The sequence below is a fragment of the Brugia malayi genome (genome assembly GCF_000002995.4).
Source record: "Brugia malayi strain FR3 genome assembly, contig: Bm_v4_ChrX_scaffold_001, whole genome shotgun sequence".
NCBI lineage: Eukaryota > Metazoa > Nematoda > Chromadorea > Rhabditida > Onchocercidae > Brugia > Brugia malayi.
Genome location: NW_025062479.1, coordinates 11,292,812 through 11,314,134, shown reverse-complemented (window position 1 = coordinate 11,314,134; position 21,323 = coordinate 11,292,812). Strand labels below are relative to the sequence as shown.

General features: G+C 29.1%; 2 protein-coding genes across 2 annotated transcripts; both read right to left on the bottom strand.

The window, feature by feature from the left end:
• Positions 1–2,933: 2,933 nt before the first annotated feature.
• On the bottom strand, positions 2,934–5,326 carry Bm5799 (Uncharacterized protein; the record flags this gene model as incomplete). Its single annotated transcript, XM_043074475.1, has 7 exons — positions 2,934–3,099; positions 3,281–3,437; positions 3,514–3,684; positions 3,967–4,061; positions 4,600–4,754; positions 4,843–4,876; positions 5,292–5,326. 7 exons carry the CDS (start codon positions 5,324–5,326, stop codon positions 2,934–2,936), a joined length of 813 nt encoding a protein of 270 aa, XP_042930409.1.
• A 7,176-nt stretch (positions 5,327–12,502) lies between these two features.
• Positions 12,503–21,114, bottom strand: Bm10487 (putative zinc finger protein B0310.2 in chromosome X, putative; the record flags this gene model as incomplete). Its single annotated transcript, XM_043074474.1, has 6 exons — positions 12,503–12,613; positions 13,174–13,231; positions 13,679–13,805; positions 14,270–14,418; positions 19,577–20,386; positions 20,672–21,114. 6 exons carry the CDS (start codon positions 21,112–21,114, stop codon positions 12,503–12,505), a joined length of 1,698 nt encoding a protein of 565 aa, XP_042930408.1.
• Between the last annotated feature and the right edge of the window lie 209 nt (positions 21,115–21,323).

The window sequence follows — 21,323 nt, the reverse complement described above, 5'->3', positions numbered from 1 at the left end:
GTACAGTTTTTTTCCCTCTCTTCTTTTTACCTTTTTTTGTTTTTTGTTTTTTTTTTTTGTTTTTCCAAATTATTAGTTGAATGAAATATTATGGTGCCACTGTTAAGACTATCTCATTAATATTATTATTACTATTATTAGTAGTATTATTGTTACCATTACTATTAATTATGATGATTTTTTGTATCACCATTTCTGATAAAAAAGTGTACGATTATGGATGCAAAGGTTAAAAGTTTCCTTCCCTTTTCCCTTTTTTCCCTCTTCTTTTTTTTCAGCAATCTAAAATTGTATATAAATTTCACTTTTAGATTGATGAAAATATATAATATAATTAATTATTGATACTATATCCATGAAAAGAAAAACAATACGCAAAAATTCATTTTAACAATGTAGAGAAAATTTTGTCACTATATTTTTTTTGTCTACAAAATTTAATTTTTAATGTGAATATTTTGATTACAATTTTTTTTATTTCCTTTGTATCCTTGCTTTTTTCTCATCACTTTCTTTTTTTTTCCAAATTATGTTGAAAAAAAAAAAGAAAATACTAAAGAAATATGCTAATTCTTTGTATCTACCGGAACCATTTTGTTTACGTATGTGCTATTGTCAAAAAATGTTTCCTTTATTACATGAAAGGTAAAATTCAATAGTTATTACTTGCATATGAAAAAAAGTCATTGTTATATATCAGTAGGTTATATTTAAAAAAAACAAAAAACAAAACAAAAAGGAAAAGGAAATGAAACGGAAAATATTTTCATTTCTACTAAATATTGTATTTCGTGATATAATATTTTCGTTATGATATTTTGTAAAATTGATTGGAAGTTTAGTTTTTTAAAAGAAAAATTTTATTTCCATAATTGATAAAAGAAAGCATTTTTCCCTAGGAATGGAAAAAGAAAAGAAAGGGAAAAGGGATTTTTTAAATTTCTTTTCGTCATATCTTCACCCCTTTCCCTAAATCTCTGCGCTTCTTTAACTCTTTAAGTTATCCGGTTTTCTCCATTTTTCAGTTTTATTTTCTGCAGTACCAATGAAATTTGTGTACTCAGGGACTGTTAGTTACACACATCCATTTTTTTTTTTTACAGATTTCACAGACCTCATACTACATATGCTTGTTTGGTTGCGAAATATTCGTTTTGAGGATTTGGTTTTTTTTTGTTTGAGAGTTTTTTTAATGAGATCAATTTTAGAAAGATAATGATAAAGGATAGAAAATAACAGATCTGTTATAATATGCCTTGGATTTGTCATTTATCTGTTTAAATTGGTACGCATTAATTCTCAAAATAGCAATGCAACCAATGAACATACCTGTATCTTGTGCAAACGCACTTTTGCTATCGTCTGTTTCAACTTTGCTCGAATATTTGTATATTGGCAAATGAAAAGCTGCTGCAGTATGATAATGCTCATCAGTTCATTAATTAGTTAAATGAGAAAAATGCTTAAATGCTAGCATCGTAGTTCTCATTTCCCTCAGATATTTACGTAAGGCAACCATAATATCATAAAACACAAAATAACATAACCTATGTAATTCCTAAAAAAATTTAGGAAAATTTAAAAAAATTTAAATTATGAAAGGATAATCACTGAGATTTTCCATTGCATAGTTTATTTATTGCCGAATGATCAATCATTTACAAGGGTGCAACGTCTACCGGTAGAACTGTATAACATTTTTGAAATGAATTTCAGAGATGAAATGCCATTCATGAATTCTACAATAACTTTTACAAATAAAATGATTAAAGCGGCTATGAAGAGAAGAAAAGTAATTATTCCTACTGGAAACTTATCGAGATAATCGATTTCGTTTTTTTTTTTTCCTAGATTGTACAAGCATTAACACAATGATTTCAACACAGAACTATGGCGAAAAAGAAAAAATGAAAAATGCAATGTGATTTTTCTGATAAACTTCGATGAAACTGCCTTTATTTATTTTTTAAAAAAAATGAAGTATTAACGGCCGTTACAATAACATCATTAAAGCTGAGTCACGATTAAGAGATTATAAAAGATCGCAAAAAAAAGTTGACTTAATAGTGATTAGAACGAAGTGGCGCAGAAGCGAAAACTTGAGTCAAAACTGAAAATCAAGTTTGAAAAGAAAGCAAAAATTCAGAATACATTAGATACAAATGGAAAACTACCCGATAAGTCACGTGACTATGTTGAAAAAGAAAACACAATAGTGACATCTGTATACTACTCACTACTAGCTCAAATGAAAATTTACAGTGAAAAGGGTAACAAATCACGATAACAAAAACATACCAATACTTGCAAAAAAAAAAAAAAATCTCCATAAGTCAAGGAGAAAATTCCTTTTAGAATTGAAACCAAGCAGAAAGATAGAAGAAAAATTCTGAAATTAATATATCCCCTAGGAGTGGGAAAGAAAAGAGCAACCCTTTTTTTATATAATGCACAGGATTTTGGCAATTACTACCATATAATCCACTCTGCAACAGCACAGCACTGCTAATATTAATCAAATTTAGGACAGCAAACAAATGAACCAACAAATGTCAAAAAACTGCATCGAGATGTTACGAAACGATTAGTTGAAGCTTAATTCATTTGGTCATCTCGAAAAAACGCATTGCCATACAAGAACGTTAATGCAAATGCAAACAAAAAGATTTAGTATCCTGAAATAACTAAAACATTAAGAAAAAGCTCAAAGCTAATAAACAACAATTATGAAGATTATACAGACCTTAGGATAACAGAATAACGATATGTCAGAAAGAACTAGTACCAAAAAGCTTCTCAAGATTACTCCCTTTAGATTGATGTTTGACCATACCATCCAGTATTCAAAATGTTGGTTATATATACTTGTTTTTAATTACCATATTTCTCAAGTATCAAAACACATACACCAAGAAGTTTGAAAATGATCTGTCCTATGGAGAATCAACTGGTGTCGCCCACGAATCCAGATAACGTTCAAAATCGATGATTGGTCGCATGTCCTCAGAATGGCGCCCAACTTCCCTCCATGCACGAAATGAACGAGCGCATAACAGACGTTGATTTTCAAGGCGTCTTTGTCGAACGACACTATATTTTCTGCAATGAACATTTGAATATATTTTAAATCGGGATCATAATATTTTTCAAGAACTTTATTAAGCAGAAACATTTTGGCAAATGTAAATTACGGATTTTTCTGAACTTTACAAAAACTCATTTTTCCTGTTGAGTTTCAAATTATATATACCGAGACTATCATATGAAAAAAAAAAATCACCTTCGCAAGCTTACTGCTGCAGCAAAAAATGAGCTAACGCCACTTACTGCAATGGACACTGATCCTGCTCCTACTGTTACACCCGAAAATGGATTCATCGAATAAATCATTGCTCCCATAAGAAAAGTTATTATACACGCTAACACTGCCAGCATCACTGAAATTTCAATGTTTCTTCTAAAGTTTTTGAAGTATGCACTCGAAGACTTTCGAGAAATATAGGAACAGCTTACTGCTACTCATTTCGAGGATTGTATTTCGCTTAAGCCAATTAAGAAATCCTGATGATGTTGAAATGGTGCTCAAAATGCAGGCTAAAGTGGATTTTACAACAATAACAAAACAGAAAGCGATCAAGACATAGAATAAATTGGCGATCAAAGGTGTGAGACAATCCATACGCACTGCAAAACAGGATTATGAGGAAAAGACTAGAAAATTACAATTTGAGATCCCAAGATAAAAAAAAAAATGAGTAGAATGCATTACGATGCAAACTTAATCAAAAATTGTGCTACTCGCTATACTTATATATGACAAGTTACAAATTTACGAAAATGTATGCGAGTAATTCCACACATTTAACAACTTTTTCTATCAGTTTTTTTCCGATTACAGTTATTGAAGTGCTACGATTAGAATAAATTTTAAAAGTTAGATAAAAACTAGGTAGAAAACTGAATAACCATTTCCATCAAAGCGATATGTTGTATGATAAACACCTTTCATATTTACAAAGAATCCGAATTTAGCGGTACGCCAGAAATGTCGAATGTCAACCCTATAAACTCAAAATAGTTACGAAATGTGGTAATAAACCTGGATTCCCGTGCAAATATTCTTAGTTCAGATTCCAAAAACTAAAAAGTATTGCAGATTTTTCCAGCATTTTCATAACATCCACATCATTAATTGCAGCAAGATTTCACTACTTTTTTAATCCTTTTTTAGGCTTATTCTGTCATGTTTCCACCAATTTACAATCCAGAAAGTTTGAACCAATTTGATTGGCTAAATTTACTACGCGTGCCGAAAAAAGTCAATCTCCTACTTACCAGTTCTTTTCAGCTTAAGTTTACATAAGTACACCAGGATATTGCTCTGATATATTCTCTTTTTCTGGCTCAAAATAGTTTCCAGTTCTCATTGTTTATACATGCTTGAGCTTCAGAAACGTCTTTAAATAAGTTAGTGCAAGAGAAATAAATCATCAATCCACAAGAATGAATTCGTCATCAATATACGAGACGATCTATTCTAAAAGTTCTGATATCACAGAACATAACACTCCCAAGATCTCAAAAACATTAAAAAAAAACCCTTTGCAGCGACCCGCTTGTGCAAACGATGAAGCGTAACTGAAATGGTTATCGCTGCGCACTGAACTGTTGTCATCCAGCTGAGCTACATTTCGGCTTTCTTTGCTGTTATCATTGATGCGAATCCACTCATCACTGACTAAAGCACAGATCGCCTAAAATACCAATTATCTAAAAAATCACAAATTTCTGGTACTAAATAATCCATGAAAAAAACTAGTGAAACAAGTTTCATCCTTTTACCATAATAATCTCAACTAATGAAATATAATAAACCCTGAGATTGGTCTAAAATCCATATAGAATTAGTCAAGGTGAATTATACTATATTTATCGTATTAAATACCTACTAATATTGATCAGTGTTGTCACTACGGACAGCGACAAATTCTTTGCATCATTTTGAAACATTTTTGCTACAAAAAGTCAAGAAAAAGAAAAGAAAATCTGTTACGAAATATAACAGAAATGACTTAACGAAATAGCGGCTAATAGACTGAATAGCGCAGAGAGAAAATCCGCTTCAGATGCATCAAAATACTTGCATTTTAATCCGATCAACATGAACTAAAAATATATTCCAAACTTCGTTTAATGAAGAAAACTATTAAAATTATTATACCATTTGTAATTTAATTGATTAATTCAGAAATAAATCAATTATCTTTTCGAAATAGCCAACAAACAACCACCTCAGAGTCAACACAACGAGAAAATCGAGAATCATTCTGGATTAGCTACGCTAACTCTAATCGAGGTCGCTGTGCAAAATGCTTCCCAGTGATAGAGTAAAATATTCGGATTTTTGAATTTAATTTCTTCCAAAATTCTACTTGAAATGTCTGTTTATTATCAAATTACAATAACCTCTTTATAACCTTTTAACAATTAATCATTTTTGAAGGCGTTTTTGAAGAAATCATTTGAAAAATTACCAATATTAGGAAAACATATCATTGTATTTTGCAACTGTATTATTATTTCCATGTTTATTTATTCATTCATTTATTATTATGATATTATTATTATTGTTGGTATTATAATATATATATTGTAACATTTGGTAGAATTGTTTGTTTAAAATGATTAAATCTACTTTCTGATATATATCACAAAATACTACTTTATATATATATATATATCCGTATTCACTGTAAATTAATAACTCACTTTTAATTTTGTCAGATCTTTTTTTCTTGTTTTCTTCCTCTTTTATCTTTAGTATTCATAAGTTTTTAACAAAAGATGAGAAGAAAAAGAAAGGAAAAGAGAGAGGGAAAGGAAGAGAAAAAAATAGAAAGAATAAAAGATTTATAAAGTAATCAGAATGTTTCCATTATTTTCTTCATCTGTTCTTCATATCTGTAAGCCTGAAATGTCTTGTAATTTAATTCTGGTAATCAGTGAAAGATAAAGGCTGGTTTTGTTTTTGATAAGATTTATTATATTGTCATTTCAACCGTAACTTTTTAATTTTAACATTTAATTGATGAATTTCAAATAACTTTTAAGGGTTGTGCTATTTTAGTGTTTACAGAAGCGATTTCTCGATTCGCAAGGTAAATTAATAATAAATGATTGTTGTCTGGAAAGGAACTGTGTAAAGTTCAACGGAATTGTGAAATGAGGGCGATGTAGTGCAGGAGGAAGAGGAATTAGAGAGAGGAAGGAGGGACACTACCATAAAAGATGAAGGATTGTTGTCATTAGTTAATGTGGTAGATGATTTGTTTCAAAAACATTGAAATTCCTTTCATTCTTCTCTTCTATCTTTTAGCTTCTTTATATTCTGCACTTAATTGAAATATTTCCGGATTGAAGGAGAGAAATTGACAATTTTGAGGAAGGAAAATAAAATGAAAAAAGAAAGGAAAGATGTTCCTTTAAAACAAAAAAAGTAATCAGTAATTTGATTTTTCATTTCTTCTTATCCTCCTACTACCCGCTCTTACTTTCCCTCCTTTTTTTCCCACTATCCCTGACTAACTCCAGTTCAAACTCGAAAAATATGATTGTAAAGATTGAGATGATTGCAATGGAGGAAAGGGAAGAGTATAGAGGGCAATATGACCGACTAAATGATTGTTTGACAATTCATATAGGTACGAGAATCATCAAATTATCATCACCATTTTGTATCACATCATTAAATATTGTTCAGAGGTTATCAGCAAAAAGTGTCAAAGGAGGAAGACGAGGAGAAAGAGAAGGACGGTATTGAAGAAATGAAATTTTGTCAACTGATTTGTTGACCAACAGGAAAGTGATGAGCATCGAGACTATTTAACAAAAATTTTTCATCAGGTACTGCTTGCTACACCTTCATTCGTCTAAAAATATCGCCTCCAGCTCAATCAAAATCTCTCCGTCGTTGTAATATTTGTTGGTTGATGGTTTAACGGGGTCGGGTGAAAATCCCGATGGGTTGTCCTCAATCCCTCTTGCTATGCTCTATCCTCTCGTTCTAACTCTTTCGGTATCCGTAAAATCCCCTCCACAATCTCCTCCTCTACCACTTCCTAGTTTCCTGTCACCCTGCTACTTCCTCCGCCCTACTCCCCTCATCGCTTCCCTCTGTCCTCCCTTTCTCACCCATTCCCTCTACCCCTTCCTCCTTTTCCTCCTCTCCTGCCAACCGCAAAACAAAATTCCATTATGGTCTGACGATGCATTACGAAATGCCAAATTTTAGAATTGTGTAAATTTTTCAAAATTTACGGAATCCATTTAAAAAATCGATTCAGCCTTGTTCTAAAACGATAAGCAATTAATTTTTAAACTGACAAACTCTAAAATAGATTTTAATCCATTTTTAATTATTTCAGATCAAACCTTACCTTGTTAGCTTTTAATAAGCAGGTGTATTTATCACTCTCATTTCTGTTTCTTTTTTTCAATGACTAAAAATTAAACCATAGGATTTAGCCCCCAAAAAACTGTATTATCATTCCAAGTTGTGTTCTCCAATCAGTTACTCTTTACATATATATATATATATATATATATATAAGAATATGTAAAATTGATTTAAAACAATATTAAACATATTAGAAAGCTGTAAACTTCGTTTAATTGCAGTCTCGTTTTATTAACCTAAAATGAATTAAAAGCGACAACCAAATTATAATATTGTAATGCGGTGGAAATTAATGATTCATATTTTACCACAGACTTATTACGGCAAGAATATTAGTACCATTAGTGAATCATACCATACTATATTTCAGTATAGTTGCTGATGCCAGCTGAACTTGTTCAATATTTCAGTAATATTTCATTTCATTATAATATGACATAAAATGTATATATATATATATATATTCTGTATAACTAAGAAATTAGATTTTAAAAATAGGGAGAAATTAAATGAAAGAGGTAAACGGGTAGCAAAGAAAACAAAAGTAATTGAGGTCGACATAAATCGAGATTCCCGGCCTCCTCTCACTCCAACAGTATTACAGCAACTGAGAAAAGGAGCGTTTTTGAACAGCCGGAGGGGATATTTTAAGGTAAGAGAAACGAAATAGACTATATTAAGATGGGACGAGGTTTCACGGAAGAAGGATGACAATTTGGGTGGCAAGGAGAGGGGATAATGAAGACGAGGCGAAGACGAGGTTAGAATGCCTTTTATGCGACAGTCTCATCATTCTTTCTTGAACGAAATATTACTACCTATCACCACCGGTCTGATATCAAATTACCACATTCCTCTGAAGTTACGAAAATTCTCGATAACTCAAAAGTTGATGGCAATTTAATCGAGTTGACAAAATCACCAAAACTCATGGATACCTTTTTGACAAATTTATAATCAACCAAATAGCAAATAATGACAAAAAACCTTTCTCTTGCATGGCTTAATTAACAATTTTACAACTTTGACTTTAACTCAATCATTTGGTATTTACTCTTCATTCTCCTCTTATTGATATACTTTGTCTCTTTTCAAAATTATCCCTTATTGCAAGTGCAAGCAAATTAAAATGACACCAAGCTGTAAATTAAAATAACCATAAATTAAGTAAAGTATAATATATATATATATATATATAATGAATGGAAATCAAAAACTTGCACACAAAATTTATGCACTTTTTTAATACATAAAAAAACAATTAATGTAAGATAATGCAATTAGTTAACATAAGAGAAGGGAAAAAACACAAATATATTAGTGAAAACAAAAAAAAAAAAGGAACAAATGGCAAATAAACGGCACATCTAAGTGAGGGGGAGAGAGAAAAAAGGAGACAGAGAAAATTATCCATAAATTTTGAATAGTCAAAAAAAAAAAGAATCAGACTTTCTTTTTTTTAAATATCAAGAAATCAATTGAAGGGAAAAAAACAAAAACGAAATAAATAACGAAATAAATTTGGGTCATCTAAAATTATCCGAATGATAACATACTGATTAGAAGAAAGAGTAACTAGTGATTAGGAAAAAGAAAAATCAATTATCACAAAGATGTAAAGTAATCAAAGTAATTTATTTTTGATTACTTGTAAAGTAATCAGAAATAAAAAAATGTAAAGCATTTTACAATTATCGCATTATCTTATCTCTCCTCCTATCCTAATCATATCGTATCATTCCGAGACTAATTTCAAACAAAACAAACAAAGAGATACAATTCAATCCAATTTTAGATATATATTATTATTATAACCAATGGCTGCGCTTTTACAACTACTCAAAACATTTCAAATAACTTCAGAAATCCTTTGTCATTATTTTTTTTTTGCCTATTGATAATTTGAGTTATTCCTCAAATTTCACTGCTTTTTTCTCCTGCAATAACAAGAATAAATAAAATTTACTCCACCCTTATTTTCTAATTATAAATATTATTTTATCATCTTTATAGTATCCTTCTCATTCATTCCATTTGTTTCATTTCATTCATCATTTTTAAAATTACGTTCAAAAAAAAAAAATCAAGATAGTAAAAAAGGATATAAAATAGAAGGAAAATAAATGGTAAAATAAAAAAAAACTCCCTCATATCATCCAATCTACAAAATATATTTCACTAGCTTTGCTGTTTATTCATTTCAAAATAGTTCCTTTTTTTCTTCCCTCCTCTCTTCCCCCTTCTCCACCTCTCTCCACCACCTCCTCTCACTATCATCCTCCTCCTCTTCCTCTTCCATTCCTTCTCTTCCACACTTCTCTCTACTCTTTCATCCCAAAAACCATACCTTATCACAAAAGATAGTAGGAATGAGAAAGGAAAGGGCGCCATGCAAATTAATCGTATTCAGAAGGAAAGCATATCAACAATTTTTCCGACTTAGCTATAACAGTAAAAAGAAAAAACAGATGGATGAAAAGGAGGTACGGAAAGCGAGAGAGAAACGATATAAGGGAGGAGGAAGAGGAGAAGATGAAGAGATAAAATAGAAGAACTACCTCACATTTATCTGGAATTTATTCCTGAAAGCAATTCAATCATTTATTTTAGTCCTTATCAATCTATCATTATCTCATTTATATTCATCCTTCTATTCATCCAATCATAAACTTTCTCTTTTCATTCTGATTAAATAAGTACTGCTTTATTCCTTTCTTCCCCCTCTCTTTTCTTTTATCCTCTCTCCAAATAAAATCTCCATTTATTTACTATCATTTTTTTTTCTCTAAAATATTCACTCCTCACAACTTCTTTCTTCCTTTTCCTCTCCCAACCCTTTCAATTAATTACCGAACTTTTATGATAAATGATATTTTTCTAATCAAAAAAAGAAAACTATAAATATGACTAAAATTTCCCTATCTTTCTCTTTTCTTTTTACCTCCTTTTCTCTTCCGATTTCTTCCCTCTTTTCCTACCATTTTTGGTAATAAATAAAAATTCATTTAAATTAAAAAGAAATCTTTATCTGACTTTTCATAATCAATGAAGGTTCGGTGTTCAAACCCTTCAATTAACCATTATCTTTTCAAAAAAAAGATGAAAATAGGAGAAAGAAAAGAGATAGTTGGAAAAGGAATGAATCAGCTAGTTGCATTAAACAGCATAACACGGAATTTAATGCCATCTCATATTGAAATGAAAATTTCAAACCCTCCTTTGAAAATAGGCAAATGCAAAAAAAAGGCATTATCAAATTTGCACAAATAAAAATGTTCCATATCACACAGTTCACAATGAAAAACGCAAACAAACCTACACCTATACCTACACCTGTACCCACGCCTTTTACCCATACCTTTATTTATATTCACATATACACAACTAAAATGAAGCAGAAGCCATAAAATCTCGTTCCTGATTCCATCACCATTATAATATACAGTTTTCCGGAAAAAAATTGTCCAATACAATAAAAAAATATTTAAACGAAAAAAAGACAAACTTTGGTGTATTACGCCAAAAATTTCTCAGAATCATAAGCTCATCTAATATAAACCATGCCTTTTCTTTTACTGTCCCATTTTAAAAAAATAACTTTTAAATTTAAATTTTCATCTAAAAATATTTGACTTCAATATATATATTCAAATCCATATAATGTAATTATAAATTTTGCATTTCTGATTAAAATTAATACGCATAATAATAACTAAATTATTTTTAACTTTTGTTTGCTTCAATTAAAAAAAAAAACGAGAAAAGAAAAAGAAAAGTCTTTCATTTTATAGTAACCACCTCACTTCGTGGGCTTTTCGTTTTGTAGAGCTTAGATTCTGAGAAAAAGACTGCAAGGAAAAGAAAAAACAGACAAACAAAGATAAGAATCGTTTTTATAATATGAAGATTTTTTTTAAAAAAAAAACTATAAAATACCAATAAAATGATACAAGGATTATTGTTTGAACCGAGATGAAATAATTCGATTATCAAGAAATAAATTGATAATTTTAGGGGAAAAAAATTTAAAAAAAATAAAAGACAAATTGAGCGTCCAGCGCAGACGAAGGCACATTATTTTCGACATGTACTGATGATTAACTGGACAGTAGTGATAGGATAAGGATAGTGAAGATAATCATATCATAACGGTGATAATGGCAACACTACGAAAAGAGAAGGCACATTTTACAGAAAGCACTTTTTTTTCTTTTACTTGTGGATGGAAGGGGAAGAAGAGGAAAAAGAATATAATGAATAATTATTGATAAAAATAAATAGAAAAACAGTGCTAACAAATAACTGGTAGAAAAATAAATGAAAAAGAAACAATTTAGTAACAAAATTCCAAAAAAAAAAAATCAATGAAGTCAAAGTTTGAATAAAATATTTGAATTTGTAATAGAAATTGCAAGAAATGAAAATAAAAAATGGATGTTCCAGAAAAAAACTTCCGGAAAAAGCGATAATGGCACATATTTTCAATGGATTATCAAATTGATAGAAATGGCAACATGATAGTTGAAATAGCAGCAAAAAATAAAATTACACTGCAAAAAAACTTTTTGCAGGGATATATCTTAATATAAAATAAATTTAAAACATACCCGCCATAGTAAAAAAAAAAAAAAAAAGAAAAAAGGAATTCCTAAAATTTTATAATCTATTATATAACAGCTGAAAATTTGAATAAATTTCCGACATTAGAGAAAAAATAAAATACCGAATCATTTTATAACCTTAAAATTTTATCGTATTACAAAATGTACAAGCAAAATATAGCATTTTTTTTTTTTTTTTTTTTTTTATGTTAAATATGAAAAAAAAAAAAAAAAAACAGAAACTAACGGAACAAATGAAAAAAGATTAAACAGCAAACAAATGGAGCAGTAATATTTTGAAAAAAAAAATTAATTAATTAAAATTCCAAACGTGAAACTGAAAATAGAACTGAATTAAACTGATAAACAACTCTGTGCCCTCCAAAAGAAGTTATTTTCAGCAATGATAAACACATGTGACTCTCTTTTTTTTCGCTCAAAATTTTCAAATTTCGCTCTCCTCTTCTTGCTCATTGTCAAGCTTAATTGTTGGTTTATCAGCGCCCAAGCGTAGCAAGAAATCATCGCTGCTTAATGCGCTTGTTATGTCCGTACCCTTCAATTAGATGCTTCTTAAAAAAAAAAATTTTTTTTCAGGACGATAAAACAAGAAAGAAAAGTTGAAATAATATTTTACAAACTTTTAAATGTAAATATATAAAATATTCCATCATTTCTCTTTTTTTTTTCACTGATAATTCATAAATAATCTGATTTTATCATAATAATTAAAGTTTGGGAAAGTTGTAATGACCAAAGCTCACTACTAGTAACTACATGATGATAAACTATTACAGTAATTTATTGCAGTCTATTACACTTACAGCCTATTTTAATATTTTTTATTTTAAACTATTACAGTCCGTTACAGTAAATTGCACGAAATTTCTTGATTAATCAACTGAAAAAGGTAATTTCATTAAATTAGTAATAATAATAATTATTATTATTATCACTATTATTGCTACTACTTGTATTACTATTACTATTGGTATACGACAACCATAACATGAATATCTAAATACCATAATCATAATTTTCCAATAATTAATTTAATTAAAAAAAGAAAAGAATATAAGCATATATACATGTTAAAGTAAAAAGAATAATACTTACCAAAGCATTAGCAATATGTGTTTTCTTATGGCGTAATAAATTATCTTTTCTGTTGAACCTGAAGTAAACAAAAAGCAAAAAGTACCCAATTTGAATATCAATTAATCTGTTGTAACAAGATGAACAATAATGTCAAAAAATATTTGATATATCAAATTCAAAGCTAACTTACATATCGGTCCTATAAAAAGATTTTATAGTTTTATGTCATTTCACGTTTTATTTATTTCTAAATGTCACAAAAAAAAAAAAAAAAAAAAGAAAGAAAAAAAAACTATTCCACATGTATGTTATTACATTGATATATATTGATATATTAGAATATTTTGGGAGTTTCAGAAAATTTAACATCAAATTTTTAGAAATCTTAGAATGGCCAGAAAATATCGTCCACTTTAACCTTTGTTTCAGCATATGAGTATATATACATACCTTTCTGATACCTTTTGCCGTATATTTTACTTTTAGAAAAAGAAAAAATGAGGCAAAAAAATCTTTCTGATACCTTTTGCCACAGAATGGACAACAATGAGGCCGTAATCCAGTATGTATAAATTGATGCTTCTTCAATAAAAATTTATTTGCAAATCGCTTATGACAACTGGTGTGTTCACATGTGAATGGTTTCTCTGCTAAAAATAAAAAAAAGGAATTTGAAATTTGTAACAAAAAAAGTTTGAAATCTATAGCAAAAGAAAAGAAAAGAAAATTCTTCCTGAACAACTCCACATTTAAAATTATCAATTATTGAAGGTTTAGACAATTGTGAATTATTAGAAACTAATGCAAGCAATGTTTACAGATTAACTATGGAAATTACATTTCAGGCAAATTAATATAAATTGTTTTTCTAAAATTTCTTTTTTTTCTGAAATCAAATTTTGAACTGTTCAAAAAAAAAAAAAAAAAAATCGTACTCGACTGAAATATTGTGTAAACTTAATATTCATGAAAAAACATTTTTTTTTTTTTTTTTCGAGTAGAAAAACTATTGGATGTGACTTCTCAGACTTTTAAATCCATTTTTTTTTTTTACCTTTCTCATTTAATACTTTTTGCATTTTCAAATAAATTAAAATTAATATAAGATAATAACCGAGATCAGCAGCAGTATACATGGTATCATCTACATTATTGGATGAATCGCTTGGTGAAGGACTTGATTCATTTGAATTCTTTTCAGCCAATTCAATACTTCCATCTTCTAAGCTATCACCAAATTCCGTTACGGAATCGTTCTTGGAACTGAAAAAAAAAAAAAAAAAAAGAGGTGAAAATCGTTCCTCTATTTAATTTTCAAGTTAAAAAAAAGCAATAATTTATCTAGCGCAAATCAAAGATATTTTTCTTATATTAAAATCACTTATAATCTAAAAGAAACCGAAAATAATCCACCCAAAAATTTAAGTTTTCGATTAATATACAAAAAAATTAGTATTAACTTTATATAATTTTATATTTCATACTTTTTTAAAGTGCAAATAATGACCAATGAATATAGAGCACTCAATTATCAAGTCAATTAAACGAAATTAATGCCAAACGTATTTATTAACCGGATATGACCTTGGGACTTTTTAAGTGGAAAAGAAAAACGTAGGGATGAGATGATGCGGAGAAAAGAAAATTTTATCATCTTAATTAATCAGACATTTCAGAAAGAAAAGAAAAAAAAGCACCACTAATACATTACTGATAAAAATCATTAGTTGTCCAACAATTTCACCAAATTTATGATCTTAACCACTGAATGATACAATATAATGATCATTAGCCTAGTTAACTATTTTCGCTAATTGTCGATTTTATCAATTTAAACTTATTTATTATTTGACACTTTACAACTAAGCAACACTGTCAAATATAATTAATTAATAATTAGTTTGTAGTAATTACACCTTATTTTCTATTTTGATAATCGCAAAGAAAAAAAAAATTGAATATCAATTTTCGAAAAAAAAATCTCCGAAGTATAATTATTTTATTTCATTATTTCACTTTTTGAATTCTTAAAAGTTTATTTAATAATCATAATTATAGTACATATAAAAAAAAATAATAATTCATTAATTTTTTTGAAAAAAAAAAAAGGAAAGAAGAAATCAGAGGAAGAAAGAATGAAAATATGAGTGGGACAGAGAGAATGGGGAGGATATAAAGAGAAAGAGAGAAGGGAATAGAAAGAAAAAGAAGGCACATTTTATATAAGTATAAAAGAAATTAATGAACAAACAGGTTGAAAAATGAAGATACTTCCCCATTTATTCTCTTTAAACACTTTATCAACTGATAGATGACAAGGTCAAAAGTTCCTCAGACTAACATTATCAAATATGTTTGATTTGTGCTGTAATAACTCTATCATTCATTTGTTTCCCGCATTTTCTTAACTTCAACTTTTTCTTCTTTTTACCTCCTTTTTTTTACAGCAGTATAAAATATATGGTATATAAATGATTTATAAAATAATTTTGCTACAAATATGCATGAAATAGAAGTAAGATGCAAATAAAAGTAATATGATGGGATGAGTAAAATACATAAGTATAATAAAATAAATTTAATTTTGTAAAATTTTTATAAATTAAAATTCCTTCACAACAATTTTTATTTTACATAACTGACAGAGAGAAAATTTGATAAAGGCATTACTGAGAATTGGAAAATAATAAACAAAAGTGAAAATTTAACTAGGATGAAGTTTTATTACTTCTTGAAATTATAATTAATTTCAAACAAATAACCATTTAAATAATGCGGTCTAACATTTTAATGCAATAAAAAAAAGCCAAAATTTTTTTAGTTTCTTTTCGTTTTTTTAATAAAAATTTCTGTCATTTTACGTTAAAAGAATATTGTTTTGAAGAATTTTTTCTTTCATTTTTTTTCTTTTTAAAAAGGGAAGTTTTAATATAATTCTAAATACTACATACAAAAAAAAAAAAAAAATCCTTTTTCTGATATATTGCAGAATGATGTAATAATTGCACCTCAGTTACGGCAAATGAGATACATTAATTCATTATTTCCATCCATTTTATTAAAAAAAGAAAGAAAAAAATTGGAAGAAGAGTGGTGTGAAGGAAGAGAGAGAAAAGAAAATAGGAGGGAATGAATTGTAAAATTGAACGAAGTACATTTAAGTAAATTACGTATAAGTGATTTTGTTTCAATAGAAATACTCAAAATTTATGGTCATAAAACTAATAAATTCTCAGTTAATGATCAAGAATGACATCTTAAATTTAGTAATAATCAGAAATGATAATTTAAAAGAATTTAACAAAATAACCGCGAGATTTCGTCGTTTTTCTCTTTCTTTTTTTAAATTATTATCATAAATTAAGACAAATTCATCCAGTCTCTATCTCTTTCGTTTTCGCTTTCTTCTCTAGCATTTCATTTACCTCCCATTAAAATGAAAAAATCAATTTGTAACTTTCAGTAGTAATTATATCATATTATGAAATTAAAAATTAATCGACTGTATGCTTATTAAAATATTCCAATAATTCACAGCTGATAAATAAAATGTTTTGAAGTAAAATAAGAGAGGAAGAGAGATAATTTGAAGACAGGTAATCTATTATTTCAAGAGATTAAAATTGTAGAATAGCTGAAAAGAAAAAACGATAATTTAATCAAATTAAACATTCAACATCTAATGCTTCATTTCCAAATTTAAAAGTATGATCGTCCTCTTCCGCCATTACCTTCCCAATTCAATAAAGAAAAAGCCAAATATTGAACAGAATAGAATTTACAATTCGAATCACGAACTTTCGCTTTTTCTTTTTCCTTATTTTTTTTTTTTAAAGAAAGTGAATTTTGAAACAATATGTAAATTATAAATTTTCAACAATGATTTGATGAAATATGAAACTGATATCTCTTAGAGTTAAAAATTACACATAACAAACTGATAAGGAGAAGTGAAATCTGAAAATTTTTTTGAAATTGATGTTATGGAAAACTTTATCTAATACTGTTTAAAAACTACAAAAAAAAGAAGGGGAAGAAGGTTATTCAATTTCGAAATAATGGAAATTGACATTCTGTTACAAAAGTTTTTGGAGGAAATTACGGTAGTAACAAAAAAAAAAAACTAATAAAGGACGTAGAGAATACGAGGACAGAAGGATGAGGAAGAGGAGGAGGAGAATGAGGATGTAGAGAATGAAGAAGAGGAGCAACAAGAGGAGAAGGAGGAGGAGGAGGTGAAGGAAGAAGAGGAGGTATATGGTATGTAACAGGATTTTCAGGAATGTTGTCGGAACATCATTTTTCAAAAACTTTTCACCAATATACAGACATACACAGACGAAATGAGTTTTAATAGAATTTTTGAGTGTAAATTACGGTAGTTTCGCGCATTATAAATAATCTAATTTATAAGTCTTCCTATAAATGTAGCAATTAATTATGTTAATAAAAGCAGTAAAATATTTATTAAAGAAGTGATAAGTAATAATAATAATTAATTATTATTATATTAATAATTATTGTTGACAGTAGTATTAGTATAAATAAGGAAAATAACGATAGTAATTAGTATACAAGAAATTATAATATTAATATGATAATATATAAATGTCATTACTGTGTTGATATTATATTATAATCAACAAATAGTACAAATAAATTACTATAATATTAATGACAGAAAAAGTCAATGCAATCGTACTAAATTATAGGATGACTATCATCAATTTATGATATCTTTCATCAATATTGTAATATATCATAGAAGAAAGAGAGGGAGAAAGAGAGAGAGGAAAAAAGAGAATAAGCTAGTTTTCAGATCAATTCTCTTTCTTTTTCTTTTTTTTTCTTCCCTTCATTATCCCTCTATCTCCACCATTGGTATTCCCTATATCATTCATTTGTGATTTCAACTCTTACATTTTTTTCTATTTAAATTATTCTTGTAATTATATAATCCATAGTTTCTCTAAAATATTCTATTACTACAATGAATTTTTGATTGAATACAAGTAATTAATTTAATTTTTTTTGCTAAAACATTTTTTTCTCATAAATTTCTTCCTACCACTACCTTTTCCTAAATATTTTACATTATTTCAATCTTTTCTTTTTTCTTAAAAAAAAAACAGTATTATACAAATAACAATAGCAGATACTGATAAGAAGAAATGATAATGATAATTAGCTAATAACCTGATAAACGATAAAATAAAAATAACAAAAGAATAAAAATAAAAAGTTGCTATGACAATATGGTTTTATCAATAATTATATGATGGAGTTGTTAGGATGTAGTAAGTCTATTAACTATATATAGCGATATTTACAATTATAAAAATAATAATAAAGATGTAAATACTGTAGCAATAATATTAGGAACCAAAAGACGGACAAAATTTGTAAACTTCATTAAATTATTGAAAATTTTAATTTCACAAAATAGGAATGGCCGTTCATTTTGTAAGGTAAGCGATATTAAACGAACAATCGTGCGGTCGGAACGAGCTGCTTAGAATTTCTTCTTTTTTTTCTTTTTTTTTTCTTTTCAATTTTAAAACAATCTGCTACTGCTCCTCCCAAGGGTAATCACATTAATCGCGAAAAATGAAACTGCAAACAATCTTTAAATATTTTCTGCAGCAGAACAAAAACACACAGAGTAATAATTAATATAATAATAGTAGTAATAACAATAAGTAATAATAATAATAATAATAATAATAATAATAATAATGATAATAATAATGAAAAATTGCACAAATCAGTCATTATGTTAAAAATTATTTAATTAAAATGAATTTTATGTCATATAATTCGTTAGTTACTTAGCGTATCCTTCTGCTGTCCTTTTTTTTTTTTCAAATATCTTAGAAAAATTCGCGGAAAAGCAATAATTAAATTTTATAAGTGAGAAAAATTGGAACAACTAACATTTCCATTCAGAAAAAAGAAATATGAGTAGTAATAATTATAAATACAAAATATAGAATTTTAGGATTACAAAAAAATAAATCATAAGATGAAAAACATGAAAGGAGAGAGAGAGAGAGAGAGTGAGAGACAGAGGAAAAGGATCGTAGTCAAGATCAGAAAAAAAACAAGAGTCAAGACGACGACCATTAATAGAAAATGAAAAACACAGAAATACAAGGTAAAAAAAAAAAAACAGCGGAAAGAAATGAATGGTGTGCGAATTGATTAACAGAAGAATAATCATCTCTCATAATCATAATTATGATTACAATCGTAATCATAAAATTAAAATTACCCATTACCATTTAGATATTAAATAATGTTAGTTTTTTTTTTGTTTTCTCTCTCATACTTGAAATGGTTGAAGAGAGGAAGAGAGGGGAAGGAAAAAAGAGGTAAAAACCGGAACAGAGAAATGTAAAGTGTGATAAAATACTTAACTTACCGATGATCATTTTGCATCGTTTTGTTGATTGATGGAAAGATTGATGAGGGTGACGAAATAGCAGTTACCGCCGCCGCTGCAGCAGCAGCACCGGACATTGTACGAAGCATACTGACATATGCAACCGGATCAATCATTTGTGTATGCCAAATAGCCTTAGCCGGTGGTGTTAATTGTTCCGGTGGTACCACTAAGCTTGCAGTAGTAGTAGTAATGGTAATGGATGATGATAATGATGATGATGATAATGGTAATAATAATGATGATGATGATGATGATGAGCATGATGATGATGAGATTGTTGATGTGATTAATCCGGAACACATGGATATACCAGATGATCCATTAGCTAATATTGCAGCTGCAGCAGCTTCTTTTTCTTTTTGACGACTAGCTAATTTACGAATCATAGCATCAAGACGATTACCACTACCATCACGTTTACGTCGATTATAATTATTGGTGGTGCTAGCTATGGTAGTGGTCGTACTATCCTGATTACTACCACCATTGCTTAGGCTACCATTATCATTTAATGCAAGTGTACTATCAAGCATACTATTATTTAAACCAATAATACTTTGATTATTTTCCGGATAAGGTGAAGCAGGTGATGCCATCGTTGTTGGAATTAATGATGAACATGGTGTACTACTTATTGAACTTGTTGATGCTGGTAATTCTGGTGATGATGTAGAGGCATTGGTGGCTGATTTGAAGCTTGATTTTGGTGATGTTAAACAATAACCAGATGATGATTGATCATGAAAGTCACAATCTGGCTGTCTCTCACATATTGTTTGTACACCACTGTAATAAATTAAATGTTTATTATTAAATGAATATCTGATGAGGAGAAAAATTCGAAGAGAAGTTGAAAATTTGTAAAATTATCAATTACACTTCAATTTTAATTTGCAAACAGATATGCTTATGAATAGATGAAAAGTTCAAGTATTAGAAGTAGCCCGTTAAACAGATCTAATTTTGAAGATTGGGTGATTGCGTCTCTAGCAATATGATAATTTCATCTAAAAATTTAAAAAATCGTTTGTAAAGAATAAGGTATAAAAGAGGAGAGAGGAGAAAAAATACCTATCAGCTTGGTTTATTGATGGTTCATCAACGCGTCCGTTGAGAGCATCCTGGATAAACCGTTTCAGTTGGCGGATTTCTCGCAACAGCTCACTTTTCGAATCATCCTTGTCGGTAATTAGCTGAAGCGGTAAGATATTCAGATCAGCGGCGACAAATACCGGTGACTGTTCTGAACCGGTAATCCGGTCGTACAAGTACAACAGATCACTGTCGTTATCAACATGATCATCGGGATCAGTTGTGTCTGCCGGATATGTGGCCGTAGCCATTTCCGGTAATGATATGGAAGGTAAAAGCTCGGTAAGCGTTGCACGAGCCATTGATCGGGCGCTTTTTGAAAAGTAATTGTGGAGAAGCGCCTTTAATTGCTCCGGTAACAGGCTATGGCGGTAATTGTGAATAAAACAGAGGAGCGAATTGACAACAATGGGCCGATCCATTTACAGATTGATGATGATCGAGAGGTGATGGAGGTGGAGGGGGAGGACAGGGGGGCAGGTTGACAGCAGAGAGGACACACAAGAGGGGAGGAGGAGGAGGAGGGGGTTCGCTCGTCACACGGAGGGAACGATGGCGAGGCGAGAGGCAAGCAACTTGGTGTAATGTCTTCTCTCGGGACGACCGACTGATGGGCACAACTCCGTTCCGT